The 18,460-nt window shown below is 30.6% G+C and overlaps 1 protein-coding gene across 7 annotated transcripts in view; it reads right to left on the bottom strand.

The window, feature by feature from the left end:
- Nucleotides 1–209: 209 nt before the first annotated feature.
- The window catches only part of LOC111679355 (homeodomain-interacting protein kinase 2), a 76,849-nt gene continuing 58,598 nt past the window's right edge, over nt 210–18,460 (bottom strand). Inside the window, exons 1-14 of one of the 7 annotated variants that reach the window (XM_046950967.1) lie at nt 9,559–9,983; nt 9,038–9,432; nt 8,650–8,970; nt 8,473–8,573; nt 8,197–8,406; nt 7,689–8,129; nt 7,315–7,618; nt 5,524–5,804; nt 5,044–5,297; nt 4,338–4,916; nt 3,013–3,267; nt 1,025–2,619; nt 367–528; nt 210–246 (exon numbers count right to left, since the gene is read on the bottom strand). In XM_046950967.1, the coding sequence (XP_046806923.1) occupies nt 388–528; nt 1,025–2,619; nt 3,013–3,267; nt 4,338–4,916; nt 5,044–5,297; nt 5,524–5,804; nt 7,315–7,618; nt 7,689–8,129; nt 8,197–8,406; nt 8,473–8,573; nt 8,650–8,970; nt 9,038–9,432; nt 9,559–9,616 (4,935 nt within the window). In that variant the 5' untranslated portion in view covers nt 9,617–9,983 and the 3' untranslated portion in view covers nt 210–246; nt 367–387. Of the gene's footprint in view, nt 247–366; nt 529–1,024; nt 2,620–3,012; nt 3,268–4,337; nt 4,917–5,043; nt 5,298–5,523; nt 5,805–7,314; nt 7,619–7,688; nt 8,130–8,196; nt 8,407–8,472; nt 8,574–8,649; nt 8,971–9,037; nt 9,433–9,558; nt 9,984–18,460 lie in introns of those variants that run through there. The other 6 variants (XM_046950963.1, XM_046950962.1, XM_046950965.1 and 3 more) reach the window with 6 other exon arrangements.

Genomic DNA, 18,460 nt, shown 5'->3' on the forward strand with positions numbered 1-18,460 from the left:
TCAACACCATCCACTACATCTGTATCATTACCACTGCCACCACCAACTCCACCCAAGATAGTGTCTTCATTAGTATTATTGAAATTTAACAATTGTTGCAAGTTATTATACAGGTTATTATTATTGTTATCATCATTATGATTATTATTATAATTATTACGGCGATTACGTTTATAATTATTAGGATTTTTTGTTTTCTCTTCTTTTTGTAGTTTTAGCTGCTTGTTGCAATCATGCATAAACGATCTAGAATAGAAAAAAATATTATTTTTATTAATTAATAAATTCCCTTAAGAGATTCAATATTAATAATTGATTGATTTTTTTCGATAGTTTTTTTGTTAGCTTTTTATCGCTTTGACTCACTCGTTATGTTTAAATCAGTGTTTATTCGCCCCCATACCATATATTTGTCGGTGCGTAATGTGCATGTTTGCTGGCGGCTACCTGAGCTGGACTTAGGGGACCAAATTGGCTGTACTGCGTTGGAAATTGTATGTGAGCGGGCAATGGATGGGATGGTATAACCTAAAGGTAGGTTTTACAAGTTTGTTTTTTATTTGTTTTGTTTTAATAGGAAATTGGCTTAAATATAAAATTTTTTATTAATATCAAAAATGTAAAAATGAAAATTTATTTAGAATGATTAATATTTATGAAATGTTTTAGTTAAATGAACTATTCATAATTGGAGCTAAGCTTCAAATACTTAAAAAGACTAGGAATGCAGAGAATTTGTTTAGAAAAATATCAACAACATTATGTTAAAAGCATTGGAAGATAAATTTCTTATAAATTCAATACATTTGTAAAGAACAAAAAAAGGAAGCCATATAATAACAATATTGTTCCTATACTTAAGAGATATTCCAGATTTAAGACAGATTAACATACATATAAATATAAAGAAACATTAATTAAAAAACCCAAAATCAATTCGTTTCCAACCTAAATCTGTAATTCTGACTTAGTTGTAAAGAAATAAAGCAATTTGCTATTAGTAATCAGAAAAACGATATCTTACCTGACGACTTGAACTATTGTGAGCCGGTGGTGGAGCTACAACTGCACGATTGTAGGTGTAAGTTGGTGCAGCTTGCGAAACAAAGACAGTGGGACGACGATAAATATCATTCTGTACGGCAGCAGCATAAATATCTTGTTGCAGCATGGCTGCGGCAGCGACTGCTGAAGAGGGCGAATTACCCATGGGCGTGGTTGTGTTGGTCTGGTGTTGAGATTGTGATGTATGTGTACCGGAGGGTTGTTGCTGTTGCAACTGAGAGGTATGAGATGTTTGACGATATATTTGAGGAGCACCCCAAGATGGTGGTCCCACAGATGCAGCTGCCGATGAAGAAGATGATGAGGAACTCTTCGAATGGGCCATGGGTGGATGTACATTAGCCGAAGTGCCAGAAGAGGCTGGTTGCTGCACGTAACCACCAGATGAAGAGGGAGCCACTGAGGGTGCCTCACGCTTGTGCAGTGCTAATGGTGGTGCCTGTTGTTGAGAGCCACCAGATGATGCTGCCCATGAGGAGCGTTTGTTGTCAACGTGTTGTGGCTGCTGCTGTTGTTGTGAGGGATAATCATAGAATTCGGTTGGTTCCTGCTTGGTGGGTAAATGTGGTAAACTGGATGAGGTCTGAGAGCTGCTATTGGTGCTCGAGTGGGATGATGGCATATAGCATTCATTTTGGGCCATAGCTAAAATGCGTTTCTTCTGCGATTGTCCCGGTTCATATTTGACACTAGGCTGTGGATATGCCTGAGGCGGTTGCTGCTGTGGCTGTTGATGATGCTGCTGCTGCTTTGGACTATTGCTGGCTGCATGGGTGGTATTACTGCGCCGTCGCATTTCATCATGATCATTATCACCTACGGTAACGCATGGTATTACTAGTTGTACATGTTTTGAACGATGATGGATAATAGCATTAGATGAATTATTGGATGAAGATGATGATGATGTGGCGGTCATATTATTTGTGGAAGAGGAATTTGGATTGTTTTGTGTGTGATTATTGTGGTTATGAGAGGATGTGGCAAATAGATTAGAGGATATAGAAAAATTTGTATTAGAGGAAGAATGTGGGGGAGCAGAAGGGCCAATAGATGATGAAGAGGAGGAGGAAGCAACAACATTATGATTGCTACTACTACCACCACCACCACCATACAAAAGATTTGAAGTCGAATGTTTGTGATGATGTTGTTGTGTTTGGGGTTGTGAATTTTGACTATTATTGTGTGTTTGGTGGTGTTGGATGGAAGAAGTGGAAACAGATTTGGTATTGGAAGAAGAGGAAGAGTGTGAAGTACCACCACAAGATAATTGCTGATGTTTTTGTTCATTATTCGAATGTAAATGCTGTTGCTGTTGCTGCTGTTGATTTTGATGGTGATGATGTTGTTGCTGCTGTTGTTGATGATGGAGTTGCTGGTTATGACAATTTGAATTTGGCATATCAATAAAATTGCCAAAACCAGTTCCATTTCCGGTTCCACTTCCGCCAACCATAAATTCATTATTATTGTTACTATTATTATTGTTACTGTTGTGACTGTTATTAGTAGTTGGTGTCATTGCTGACGACGATGACGATTTTATGGGCGCTATGGAGGCAGAAGAAAAATGATTTGTATTGTTCGTATTGTTATTGGTTGTATTATTAATATTGGTATTGGTGGTGGTAGTTGTGGTGATACTCATTGCATTATTTTTATTATTATTATTATTGCTACTATTACTACTGCTGCTAGTATTATTAGATTTATTTAAATGTTGATCAAAGCCTATCGTGCTAGCTGTATTAATATTATGATGATGATGACTATTGCTATGATTATGATTTAAATTATTACTGTTATTTAAATTCAAATTCAAAGTCATATTGCTATTTGCATTCGTATTATCATGGTTATTGCTATGGCTAGTAGTGATATTGTTATTGGTATTTGTATTAGAGGATGATGATGAAGTGGAGGAGAAGGAGAAAGCATTATTACTTGAATTATTTTTTATAGCAGCAACACTATGTTGCAATTGATGTTGTTGCTGTTGCTGCTGATGTTGTGGCTGTTGCTGTAGTTGTTGCTGATGTTGTTGGTGTTGTGGCTGCTGTTGCTGTGATTGAGTTAGATTTTGATGCTGCGATGATGTATGATTAACATTCATCGTTTGCAATTGCTGTTGTTGTTGTTGCTGCTGTTGCTGATATTGTTGATATTTATTTGAATTTGAATTGGATGTTGCTGTTGTTGCTATTGACAATTTGTTAAGAGGTATAATAAATAAATAAGAATTTATAGAAACTAAACATGTGTGACTAATTTAAAACATTGATCAATATTATTGAAAACTTAACAAACAATTCAACTGTTTCTTTTTTAAAACCATTGTGAGAAAATCGGCGATTTTATTGAAATTTAAACATTTGTTTTTTACCATCTTGTGAGGAATAGAAATTAAAACTACCCAAAAAATATTATTGGTAACACTCCAAACATGTATTTAAACAACAGTTAATAGATGTTAGAACGGAAATTATAAAGGTACAGAGTAGAGAGCTGTTTAACTATCAACTCAGTTTTCATTGCTCACTATTATTTGAATATCAAAGTGTTTAGCACTCTTTTTTTGTAACATCGAAAGATTTTTGTTTTAACCAACACAACGATTTTTTTGGAATATATTTAATGTTAAGAAATTGATAAAGAACAATAAAAAAATGAAGATTGACCGAAGATCGGTAATCATTGCCGTTTCACATTAAAACTTGTTGAATTGTGTTATAAATTTGTTTTTTCGTCTGTTCATTTAAAAAATATTAAAAATAAATAAATAATGAAAATAAAACATAATTTTCGCCACAAAATGGAAGCCGATTTTGATCAGCAACAGCAAATAATTTCTCAATAGATTTAAAACGAATCGTACAGCATTTTTGTTTAACGAATAATTCAAAGTAATAAATTTGTTGCTTTTTGCTTAAATTTAGAATATCACAGATAAACTATTTGCCACATCCAATTTGTTAGAGAAAAAAATGACAAATGGAATAATAGACACAAACCAGCACAGTTAAATTTAAAAGCATGACTATGACTAATACTGAACTGATCTTTTCATATCCACACCACTACTACATAAAAAATATTCTTTTTGATCACTTTTAGATTTTTACGCCAATCTCTTACTGTTCATCAGTTTGACTTTAATTTGCCAAGAGATAGATCATCGTTATTCATACAAAAATTTTTTAATCCAATCTTCACACCTTGTATTTGCTAAGAGGAAGGGACATAAAAATATAAGAATTTTAAAAATTTACCATATGTTTGTTGCTGCTGATGATGCATTTGTTGGGACTGTTGTGGCTGTTGCTGCTGCTGTTGTTGAGTTTGACTTTGTTGATGCGAATGACCATGTTGATGACCATTATTACGGCAACTTATCGATGAAGAAGATGCTGAATGCTGCAGCATTGATGATGTCGTTTGCGATTGGGCATGAGCCCTTTGCTTAACCGGTGCCATATTGTTAACAATTGTTGGTCCATCAGCACCCTCATCCTCACTGTCCGATATTGTGATAACAGCTGATGGTGATGGTGTGTCATGAATTGTAATGGTTTGTTGTTTAACAATAGCCCCATGATGTTGTGGCGGTGCTTGTTGAGAATGATGCGATGAAATATGATGTTGTCCGCCCGAAGAGGACGAAGAGTGGTGGTGATAACCGCTGCCACTACCCGTCGATCCACTAACAGCTCCACAATTGTTAACAATATGATGACTGCCACCATTGCTACCATATACAGCATTGCTGCTAATAACATGCTGTTGATTTGAGGAGGAATTAGTACCACCACTATGATGATGGTGATGGCTACCACTGGCATTGATGATGTCTTAGGGAGGTGAAGAAAAAAAACGAGAAAAGTTAGAAAAAGGTTTAGTTTCAATTAGATTATCACGTTTAGACATTTGTGTGCCTGTTTTCTTTGTTTGTTATGCAAAGCGTAAACAAATACTCACTACTAGATGAAGCTGAAGTAATAATAGCACCGCCACTGGCACCACTTTGTCCATTATAACCGCCACCACCACTTCCACTGCTGCCATAATTGCAATTATGATGGTTGTTATGATATTGTGGTGAAACGTGAGATGTGCGATTATAACGTTGCTGATGAGGTGGCGAACTTTCTTTGACACGTTTCTTAACGGGTGACAGTTGTTGATTTTCTTTCTTGTCATGTCGCGGCACACGATACGAATTGCCTTTGCTGCTAAAGAAGGAGAGTTAGAAGGTTACACGTAATTTATTAAATGGGATTTTCAAATTGATTTTCTTTTTTTTATAACAACAACTAGACAATTAATTAAGGATGGGGAATTTGTTGGTGAAATTAAATTAAAAAAATGTAAATTAAATAAAAGCAAAAGTAAGTTATTGGGAATAAACAAAAACTAACAAAAGAAGTTAATCTATTTTATTTTAAGTTGAATACTTACACCAAATGATGGACAGGCGATTCCTTTTTGAGATCATTGCGTGGTATATTCAAATGTTTTGGATAGATTTCTTCAACATTTAAGAATGGTGCCGGATCGACAATTAAAGAATGAGCTGGTGCTTGTTGCGGCCATGATGGCACTAAAGCCATTTGACGTCCCGTTTGCGGCCAGGCGACACCACTCGCTTGTACACGATTTGTTAATAGCATACGCTGTCCAGAGGTTGGTTCGACCATTGAAACTGGTACAGGGACATTGACATATTGCTGTGGTGGTACCTTTGTTATTAAAAAGTCGTGTTATATGTAAAATATATGGTTTATTTATATACAACAGTTGATTATACAGATTAATTCGTTTTGTACTTTGTTTTCGACTGGGCATACTTTCAAATTTGAATTTTTTTAAATAGAACTCACATAAAACTAAAATTTTATACCGAATTTATAAGATTATCATTTGAATATAAGTTCGAATTATCGAAAAAGTAAGAATCTTAATTTATAGATTATTTTAATACATAGTTTGATTGAAAAAAATTCAAATTCATACGAATTTAGAAAATATTTCAGTATATTGGAAAATGTAAGACGTTAGTGTAGTTTGAATTTAGAAAATGTAAAAAATAGTATCATTTACTATTCTTCACAATTCTCATGATTGAAAAGTTAATTTACATACGTTTTGAGCATAATTTTGAATTTTTTTCCGAATCCTCATGATCACATACATAATTAAAAACTTTCAAATGCTGCAACTATCTAAGACTAGGAAAGGGATTCCATAAAGAACTGTGTTTTCACCCTTTTCGGTTTATTACTTCAAACCGAATGTCCGATTCTTTCTATCTATCTATCTATCTATCTATCTATCTATCTATCTATCTATCTATCTATCTATCTATCTATCTATCTATCTATCTATCTATATATCTATCTATCTATCTATCTATCTATCTATCTATCTATCTATCTATCTATCTATCTATCTATCTATCTATCTATCTATCTATCTATCTATCTATCTATCTATCTATCTATCTATCTATCAATCTATCTATTTATCTATCTATCTATCTATCTATCTATCTATCTATCTATCTATCTATCTATCTATCTATCTATCTATCTATCTATCTATCTATCTATCTATCTATCTATCTATCTATCTTCTATCTATCTATCTATCTATCTATCTATCTATCTATCTATCTATCTATCTATCTATCTATCTATCTATCTATCTATCTATCTATCTATCTATCTATATATCTATCTATCTATATATCTATCTATCTATCTATATATCTATATATCTATATATCTATATATCTATATATCTATATATCTATATATCTATATATCTATATATCTATCTATCAAACCATTTCAACATAATCTAATTTAAAATTTTCGAACATTTCATTCACTCAAATTTGATTTCAATTTAAATACACAACTAATATTCCATATGATTATATCAAATAGCATTGAAACAACATCCTTAAAAATGCTGCAATATTTCTGCAGTTTTACTTAGTTACTTTTAGGTAACTCGTATTGTTTTTTCTTTTTTTTATTAATTTTATTAAAATAATACATTTGGCTTTCTTTATTATTTACACTACATTTTTCTTTAGTTTTTAATTAAACAAAAACATCAGTCATTTTCGCACACAACTTCTATGCATTTAAATTGAAAATATTAAATGAAATTAATCTGTGTGCTGTATTTTGATTATGAATAAAATGTTATTTTACGTGGCCTTTTACATAAACAAATACTTACTTGCAATGGTGGTTGCATCGTACTACCAACTACAACATGTTTGGTGGGACTGGGCATTGCTTGATACGATGGTGGACATAAAATATTTGAAACCAATTGATGTTGGAACGTATCAGTACGACCCTGAGCGTACTGACGTCCCACATTGCGTCCACCATAGATTTGATAAAGATTCTCATAAGCTAAAGGTCGTTCGCGTACCAGACGTTGTACTTGACTTGTCAATTGATTATTTATCGTAAATGTCATATTCTCTGTAGTACTGGGTACGAAATTTGTAACCAGTGTTGATGTAGGCTGTACCCTGTGATAGGATAAAACATTTTAGTTCAGTTTAAATAGTAGATTTGTATAACAATATAAAATCCACTTACGGATGATAATCTCCTCGTCGACACACTTCCATCATTTGTACGGATGCCTTAACATTATTACAATACACATAATCCACTAAATGGGTGAGACGTGTAAACGAATGATTTAAAGCTTCGGCCGGTGTTAGACGTCTTTCCTGATCGATGGTCAACATGCGTTTTAGCAAATCAATAAATTCTCGTCGATCAGTTTTTTCCGCCAACAATTGGCCACCTTCCAGATCTGTAGGCACATTCACCTGACCAATGTCATCCAAACAATTGAATATATATTTACGCGCCTCTTTACTTTTGGTATTCGTTTCAGCCTCATATTCTTCTATGGTCTTTAGACGCCAAAATGGATACGTTAAATCCGTATCACGATAAAAGAACTTCGATGTCTTTGAAGCGCTACTTAGCATATGTTGCGTTGGTAAACCTTGTGTTTGTGATATGTATCTAGAGAGAAACAAAGATAACATAATATTAAAAGAGAAAATAAATTTTAATTGAAGATCTTTAATACCTGATTTGATCAAATTCTGATGAACCCGGATACAGGGGCCAACCCAAAAATAGCTCTGCCACTACACAGCCTAATGACCACATATCGATGGCTTCACAAAACGGTAAACCCAAAATAATTTCTGGTGCTCGATAGTAACGTGATTGCAAATATGTATTGCATACCGTCTTGCTGATATGTGAAGCACTACCAAAATCAATCACTTTAACTCTGCAGAGAAATAGGAAAATATACTTGATAATATTGTTTCATTGTTTATTTTAATTAAAAACTTACCTGTAGGGTTGTCTTACTGGATCGACCAACATTATGTTTTCGGGCTTTAAATCAGCGTGTATTAAACCCAATTGTGAAAGTTTTAATAATGCTGTTAAAACCTGAAATTAAATGTAAATCAGTGGATGTTGTAAAAACATTTACTGAAATCATTGAAAAAAGTTAAAACAAACTTACCTGTTCTAATATCGGTCTTATATATTTCAGAGGTAATGGTGAAAATTTGTTTTGTTTCAAAAAGTCATATAAATTTTGTTCGAGCATTTCGAAAACCAAACATGTATGGTTTTTGTGTTGAAAACACTCAAATGCTCGTACAAAATTAAATTCATCAGCATTTTCTTGACTTAAACGCGATAAAATCGACACTTCAATTTGTCCCTGACGTGCATATGACGGGTGATTCTTAAGAATTTTTATAGCAACAATTTCGGAGGTGCCGCGTTTCCAACATTTGACAACTTGGCCAAATGTGCCACGACCCAAAAATTCCAAAACCTTAAAGTGAAACAAAAATATTCAAATTAGTTATTCAATATTCATTTAGGTATTTAGAAAAACTTACCTCATACTCGGCAGACAAAGAATAGAGAACCTCGTGTTGGACCAGTTGATAATCACCATCGGCACCACTGCTGGAACGTTTGCTGGGGGGCTGCGTATTAGCGTGCCCCCCAGAGGTGGCAACTTTCGTATGGGCCGTTTTTAAGCCGTTACTGGGTACAATGGCCACGGAGGACGCCACGTTTGTGCTGCTGCTTATAACACCAACGCTAATTTCGTTGCCACCGCCGTTTACACCGACACCAATTGCCGAAGACTCGTTGTTATTTTTATTGCTAACGCTGCCGTTGTTATTGTTATAATGACCTGTACCACTACTACTACCAGCAACAACTATTGCGGATGATGATGCAGCTGATGATGAATTGTATGAATCCAAGCAACCACAATCGCACTCTAGTGGAAAGTAATAAAAATAATAAAAAAAATAAACAAACAATTAAAGTTTTAATTAAGAAATTGTTTATAGCTTAATAATATTGAAAATTAAATCAATTTAATTTTTTTCCATCATTTGTTCACCTTTATCATAATTTTTACCAATCTTGTAAACATTTCTAAATATATTTTGAAATAACATTTTTAAACTAAATTCCAAAAATATAACAACAATTTCACAAATATTTAGATGAATGTTGATAAAATATTTAATTTATATTTAAAATTAACAATTTATTTCGAAACTAAACGTGTTCTATCTAGGAGGCAACTTTTCGAATAAACTGGCCGCTTAATAAGAAAAAATATTTTATTCAAAATATATAAATAAAAGAATGAAGTCGGCGCCGATTTTTTGTGTTTTATAAGGAACTGAACAAAACACAGAATTCGTTGTCATAGTAAAGGTGCAGAATTGTCGTAAATGTTTTTTTTTGTGACTTTTGTTGAGAGTGAGTGTGCAAATTAATAAATTAACAATTTGCCGCCCGTGCAACCGAAGTCACAAGAAACAGGAAAGAAATTTTCATTTATAGGAAAACGTTTGTTTTTTTTTAATTCTGTACATAAGTTTATCTTTTAAACTTTTTTTACAACATTTCGTATTGCAGAATGATGATGATGTTGTTAAATGTATTCCACAATTTAGAAAAGAAAACAATGAAACAACAACAAAGAGAATCGAAGCAAATATATATGCGACTACGCACTTTTCTTTCTTTTACCGGTCAAAATATTGTATGTACACAAATGGTACAGTACTTGCTTTAAATATTGGTATAGCTTTTTAATAAAAATTTTGCATTTTAAAATTCAAATCCTCTCTGTTCAATTTTATTATGATTACTAAATATCAGGCTAAACATATATCTAGGCCAAACTTATCCTTGTTTCAGCATATTATAATGTTTTTGATCAGATTAACTTTAACTTATATTATAAGTATCAGGAAAAGAAAAGGTAAACTAAGTCAAAAAACTGTTTCGAAAATCATTTAGATTTTCATTAGAAGTTCAGCTAGTAAATGCCTTTGATTCTTTTGTGCGCAGAGCTAAAGCTAATGCTGGATTGAAGTCGTACAAAGTTTACAATGTTTCAGATCAATGTGGCAAATAATTTGGACACAAAATATACACTTGTATTGCTCGTAAACAGAGAAATATCTATTGAACAGTGTCTTGAAAAGGAGGTTTAACCCCTTAATGCCCTTACATTTTCAGACCGATTTGGCATCATTCTTGAAGTCGTACAAAGTTCAGAAAGTTTCAAAATACACTTGTTCGGCTCGTAAGCACGGAAATATCTATTGAAAAGTGACTGTAAAAGGAGGTTTAACCCCTTAACGCCTATGCAATTCCAGACTGATTTGGCATCAGTCCACAAAAAGCTCTTTTATGGTATAGTGACAATATTGTACTATGAGAGGCAAATCTGTAAAGAATTTCGGACTGTGGAAAGTTATTGGACTCTAAATTAAATTAAAGTATACAGATAATGTATCCCAGATCATGTGCGACTTAAAGCTTCAGTGTACCACCAAAGAGATGATAGTGTCTAATCTGGAGGTGGTCTATAACTAGTTTAAAAATTATGGAATTCAAATTCCCTAAATAATTTTTAATTTTATAAATTTGTCAACAAAATACCAAGAATTTTTATTAATTTAGTAATAAATTTTTTTTCTTAGAAAAAGTTCTAATAGCAATAGTCCAACACTGTAATAGTATGTGTTTATGAAATGGTCTAGCTGAAACAAGATGTTTGGCTGACTTGCTAGGCCAGTTTGTTGACTGGCTGGTGATAGAGATAATTTTTTTGTTTGTGTAGTATTTAGCTGTGGTCTATTTTATATGGACTGCATGCAGCACTATGAGTATGAAATGTCAGAGATGGAAGACAGCTCTTGTACTAATATTCACTTGCAAGTGTTGTTGTTGTCATTGCTCGTGTTGCAAAAGTTCTTTGTTATCAGTTTTATTGTCAGTCTGGTTCACACATATTTTTGTTATTGTTGCTGCTTTTGTGGTGCGCCAAGTTATTTGGGTTTTCTTTTCTACATCTAGTAGAGAGGCAAGTTGCTGTATTTTACATTATTTTATTTTTTTTTTCTCTTAACCGATCACAAGAATACATTGAACTGTTTAGCATCTCATTTTATGAATACATATAGTATTTATATTGTTGTCTTTTGTTCTTATTTTCCTATATGCTAAGTGCAATATTCATACGCAGTTCAATTGTTCAAACTAAAATTAATTATTATTTAATAAATGAGAAATATCATTTATTAAAATGTGCGCAATTAATTATTTAATTAGTGTGTGATAAAAATTCATCACTAGAATGTTGAATCAGAGCAGTAAAGGAATTAAGAAATTGCATTCCCAGCTATAATCATATATGATATATATGGATCATATCTGAATTATATATGTACCATATATATTCATATATGTTCATATCCGAAAAATGGCGATATATGGTCATGCCATATAAGGACACATATATGTGAACAAATTTTCCATATATGGATAACTATGGAAATATATGAACATATATGGAAGTATATGAAAATATATGGAGATTATGCCGAATTCCTCCAATTTTCGGATATGAACATATGTATATGAATTCTTTTTTTAGCTGGGTTAGTTTAAAAATCTGGTTCTGGTAAAAAAAACTGCTGTAAAGAAGCTAATAATTCAAGATAGGTATCATTATCTTGGACAGAGTGCTAAAAAGATTTTTGATATTTTAAAAACATAAAACATTCAAAGTTTTTCTCGACAAAATTTTTGTTTATTGCATATGTATAAAGTAATCAACCACCTTATTAACAAACAAAATTTTTATTTTATAAAAGGTCTATAAAACAAAATTTCCATACAAAATCTATTTTATAAACCGTTTATAAAATAAAAATTTTGTCTGTGAATAAGGGGATAAATGCTGTATGTTTTGTTTAAGTATTTTTCTGGAATATTACAATTGAAGGTATGTTTTCAACAATAGATTTTAAAAGCATGGTTTATTATTACCAGATCAAATATTTATACGCAAAAGCATGTTTATAGACAGTAACTTAAAATAACACCTCGTCGTAAAATTTGCTGTCGATAGAAAATGAGTTGTGTCAACTCAATCTTGGTTTTAACTCGTATTAAAACAGATTTCTTGACTTAATATAATGAAAAAAATATCAGCTATTTTTACTGTCGACGACGACTTGGTGTCGATAATGACTTACATAATAGGGGGGTAAATTAATTTTCGAATCAAAGAAATTGCAACAAAATGGCATCGATTTGTTGTTGCATATTTTGTTATAATTGCATAAATTCAACATTTTGCATATTTGTAAAATTGTTATTGCATATTTTGCGTATTTTTCTTTGTATTATATATTTTTACCATAAATTTTGTTATTTACTTATTTGGATTTTTTAAATAAATTCTTCTTAACAACAAAAAACATGGTTTCATCTCTCAAACTATGAAATTAAAATTTAAATAAATTTATTTTTTATTGTTCATTGTTTGTGCTGATTATTTAAAGGAAAACAAATAATTGTCTTATACCCACCTTAAAGTATCGTCTCTCAATCAGTTTCTGAGTCTGTCCATCTGTGTGTTCATATACACAAATAACTTGACAAAATTTTTGCATACACATCTCACAACCAAAGGCTCCATACAAAATATTCTTCAGAAAATGGCTTTAACTACCCTAATTTACTTTAAAACATTACCACACGGTAAAATTTAATATAAATATAAGTTAAAAAAAAAAATACACCCGCTCACCAAATTTAATTAGGATCGGAAACTTTTGAAATCCGCACATATATAAATCCTTTTTCAGTTCAAAAAAAAAAATAAATATAACGGAAATGAAGCAAAATTCTACATAAATGCCTTAATATTCAAATTAAATATATTCATAATTTGTGTATCATATGGTCGGCTGTACTCGACTATACTTTCTTGGTTTGTTTAAGGAAATATCTTTTGGTAAATATTTTTCACATTTTTAGTGCAAATTATAAGCGCATATTATGAATGTTTTAGTTCATGAGAATCCTCACCTCAAAAACTTTAATTTAGAAGTAATGAGTTGAAAACCTAATATAACAGAGTTCATTATATTAACAGGGCCATGACATTGGGGTCAAATACGAATCCGCGATATCGTCTATAGTCAAATTTATATTCTAATTTATAGTCCATAATCCGTAATTTAGTTTATATAATCTATTACGAAGTTTATTTTAGTCTATAGTTTATTCTACAGTCTAGTCTGTAGTTATGTTAACAATATTAATTAAGTGAAGTTTTATTTACTTTCGGGATTATTTTGTAGTAGAATAACAGTAGCGGTATTTTTACGGTATCTTTTTTCGGTATTATAATATAAGCTTTATCGGTATTTGAGCTTATTTCGGTATGGGTGTGGTTTAGTAGTAACGATAGTAGTACAGAAAACGTATGTTAGCGATAACGGTTCTGATCCTTGGTTTTCACACACAAATACTATTTTTATTTAAATGACAAAAACTTATAAGTTTCCCAGTTTAACGAATGATATAATTTGAGGCCTATTTGTATGAACGAAAAATTCGTTCAACCGAATAACAACTTTTTTATGGTTTTATGATAAAAATATGGTAATGAACGATAAGAAGTCTATTTTTATATCTTCTTAATTAGTTCATAAAGATTGTGACCATTACTACACAATTCGCAATATATATGAATTGTTTTCTATTCTAAAAAAGAAATATATTTCAAAAATTATGTAGCCAACTAGATGGATATAGAATTTCAAATGCTTTTGGAAAACTGTGAAATTTAGTAAAAATTTGTTTTGAAATTCTTTATATTAATTACTAATTATTCGCAATACAATCTACTTAAAAAAATTGCCTGTATTTTAAATCCCGAATTCGATTAACTGAGTATTCGTTACCACTGATAAATAAATCATTAATAGACAACTTAAAAATAATATTCATTGCATGTAGTAGTCATTGAATAGTAAGTTGTTTAGTTAATATAAGTCATTACTACGTTCTTGCTGGGTATTTTTTTAATTTCCGTTAACGGCATATGTATATGACTATGGAAATTTATTATGTAAAAATATTAAAAATAATTTCTTTTAAAATATAAGCTTTCACTTTAATATTTAAACACAGAAGGCTTTATTCACAACAATTTATTAAATGTTTATAAGACAATCATTCATACAAAATTTGTTCTATAAACCTTTAATAACAAGTTTTGAATACGGCATAAATTTTTTAGCTTTGACGTAACTTATTTGTCAATTTGAAATTGGAAACCATTGACATAATGTAATTGAATATTTTGTTTCTATAAAATACAAACAAATTCTTAAATATATGTATCTATGTCACATATTCCTGTAATAATGGGTAACTTTTCTAGGTAAATAGTGCTTTTTATTTATTCAATATATATTTGACAAAAATAATGTAAAAATTATACAAATAAATAGTTCAAAATGTCTACTTTATTGGATACTTAAGGACAAGTAAGTGATAATACACATCACTCTAGACTTTTTTGTATAAAAATTGTATATTATAAGTTATTTTTTGTTATTGAAATCGAGGAATCTCCTAGCTGCTTTACTATGAGGATCCGCCAATAACCGACTTTTATATAATGACTCTTCTATTTTGGAAAAGATCCTATACACATTCAAAACAAAATTCAAGAAATTTTTAATATAATATTCTTAAAAACAATCGGAAATGGTTTAGAAACATTGTGACAAGTTCTATGCCTTTAATTAAATCTCATGAAGTGTATGAAGAAAAGTATTAGAAACCTTTTTTTTTAAATTCTATTTGTTTTGAAATAAATATTGCAAAAACAAAAATATATGTATTTAAGTCAGTAGTGCGGGTGGTTATACAAATGAATTAATGATTGAATGAATGAACTAAGCTGAATATTATTACATGTGACTTTGGTATACATTTTTGTATTTTATACAATCAACGACAAAAATTTGACTATGAATTGATAATATATATTAACAATTGATTTTATAACATTAAAAGAGAACTTAGAATTAAATCCCAGAATTCATAATCAATGGAACATATAATGTAGTTTATTAAACAATAAATACCTATTATTTGTCATTGAGTGTATAACCAGAACTTACACATATTGATTGTCATGCCAACAATTGACGCATTTTCAATTTCTGTATTTTTTATCTTTATGTCTTTGCCTTATATCTTTTATATAATTTCACTTGAACATAAATAGATATCTATTTACAACTAATCAATTCAATCTTTAACATATGTATGCATACACATCGTCGATAAACAAATTCTTTAAATTGCCGCAAATAACATTTTATGTTGTATTGATCATTGGCTGCGGCAGCCAACTTATTTGACCGTGAAGACAATTATAATTACTTGTAAATACAAACATCTACGAATGAATGTAATGTAGTAAATTAAATTTGGCTAAAAGTAGTATTTTTACCAACATATTGGAAGGTAGAACTGAAAATTTAATTTAACCAAAAGTTTCTTGAACTGTAATAGATAAATGAAGGATACGTTTAATGGTCAAATTCTTGAACATATTTGTTTTCACAACTTTTCAGATTTGTCAAGCAAGATGATTAATGTCAACAATCAAATGAGAATGAAACACTTTTTGTATGTATTAGACAGGGAAATTTCTGTACTGTAGTTTATTCTATAATATGGTCTATTCTATAGTAAAGTCCATGGTTCGGCAAACTTTTGAGTCGGAAGAGCCAAAATTAAAATTTTAATTCAGTAGAACGAAACAAGTCGATACAAACAAGTATTATAGGAACAAAAATCTCTCTCCAAATTTTTTATAAGGTTCAGATCATTGTAAATTTTTTTAAGGAAATTACCTTAACGCTCATAACATGCTCGTGGTGAAATTTGAACAACAAGTAAGAGTTCTATATTCGGATGTGCTGAATCTTATATAACCTTCACCATGGCAAAATAAAAAGGTACAAAAATCTTTTCTTTAAGATTTGTAATACGGGTTCTACATTTTTAATTTCATTCTTCTGGGTTTAATATTATATATTTTTAGAACAAAAAAGTACCAAAAAAATAGTAAAGGTAGTTTGCCGACCCTTGGTATAGTCTATAGTATAGTCTACAGTATAGTTTATATTCCATCCGATAGTATAGTCTACAGTATAGTCTATATTCCATCCTATATTCCATCCTATAGTCTAGTCTATAGTCTAGTCTATAGTCTAGTCTATAGTCTAGTCTATAGTCTAGTCTATAGTCTAGTCTATAGTTTAGTCTATAGTCTAGTCTATAGTCTAGTCTATAGTCTAGTCTATAGACTAGTCTATAGTCTAGTCTATAGTCTAGTCTATAGTCTAGACTATAGTTTAGTCTATAGTCTAGTCTATAGTCTAGTCTATAGCCTAGACGATAGTCTAGTCGATAGTCTAGTCGATAGTCTAGTCGATAGTCTAGTCGATAGTCTAGTCGATAGTCTAGTCCATGGTCTAACCTGTAGTCTAGTTTATAGTCGATTTTTCAAACAAAATATAAAATTGAAAAGGAAATACTCTAGTTTATAATCTAGTCTAGAGTCTAGGCTATAGTCTAGTATATAGTCTAGTCCATAGTCTAGTTTTTAATCTAATCTAGAGTCTAGTATATAGTCTAGTCTATAGTCTAGTTTTTTAGTCTAGTATATAGTCCAGTCTATAATCTAGTCAATAGTGTAGTCAAATTTATTGTTTCGTCTATATTCTAGTCTATTGTCTTTTTTGAACTATTTTGCATGTCGAAACTCTGCTAAACTATATTAAATTCTTTAAAAAAAAATAAATATTTCTCTTAACATAAATAAAGTGTAAAATAATTTGTTTTTTGTAACATGTAGCAGATAAAATTGTTTAGATTTTCTAACATGCCACAAAAATGTAAATTAAAGTAACAATAATGATTTTTAATTTTCTAACGTTTAGTTTATAAAATATTTATTTGATATAAAAATGTTAAATAAAAAATTTATTTAAAAAACCATAATTTGTTTAAAAGTTTTTTAACTTTGTTACGGGGGAAAAATTGTGACATTCGGCTGGTTGTTCTCATCCCCTTTTATTAAAAAAAATATATATTTACCCATTATCAGACATAAAACACTAGTCAGTTACTCAGTCAGCTACTCAGTCATCCATTTATTCACTGAATACTTTTTTTTCGTATTTTATATGCAAAACTGTGTTTAAAATAAAAACATTGCCCTATTGTACAGTAAAATATCGATAGTTTGGGTTTGAAAAACGAATAGAAAATGTCAGTCCTTATAAAAGTTAAAAGAATTTAAAAGTAAAAATAGTATTGCCAGATTGTAATGTAAAATGATTTACAAAAAACAATTGTAGAATTGAGCTTTTACTGTATATTTCATACTTTTTACTTTTATGCAAACTAAATCTTTGCAAACATTTAATTCAATTGCATTAGTTATAAAAAATATATAATTGAATATGAAAATAATAGTTGTACTAACGAATACTTTTAGTTTTTCCCGTCGGATTACGATGTTATTTAGTTGGATTGATGAAAGAATTCTAACAACCAAATAATAAATAATACATATTACTAATTCAAATTTAATAACAAATGTTGAGTTTTGAAACGTTTTTTAAACATATCTACCATGAGTGGTGGTTGAAAGATTAAAATATATGTGTAACAAAATACAATTTTAATTAATAGAACAAATTACAAACTGGAAATAATTAAGGTTTACATAGAGCTTGCTGGCATTAATGTGAAAAAATGGGAGTACATAGTGAATATCGGATCAGTTGACAAAAATATTTTATCATTAAAAAGAATTGTATAAAGCTTAGAACTTACAAATTTGAAAAGAGGTACCGAGCCTAAAGAGCAAAATAAATCGACATACGTTTTCT

This window comes from Lucilia cuprina, chromosome 5 (assembly GCF_022045245.1).
Source record: "Lucilia cuprina isolate Lc7/37 chromosome 5, ASM2204524v1, whole genome shotgun sequence".
NCBI classification, from domain to species: domain Eukaryota; kingdom Metazoa; phylum Arthropoda; class Insecta; order Diptera; family Calliphoridae; genus Lucilia; species Lucilia cuprina.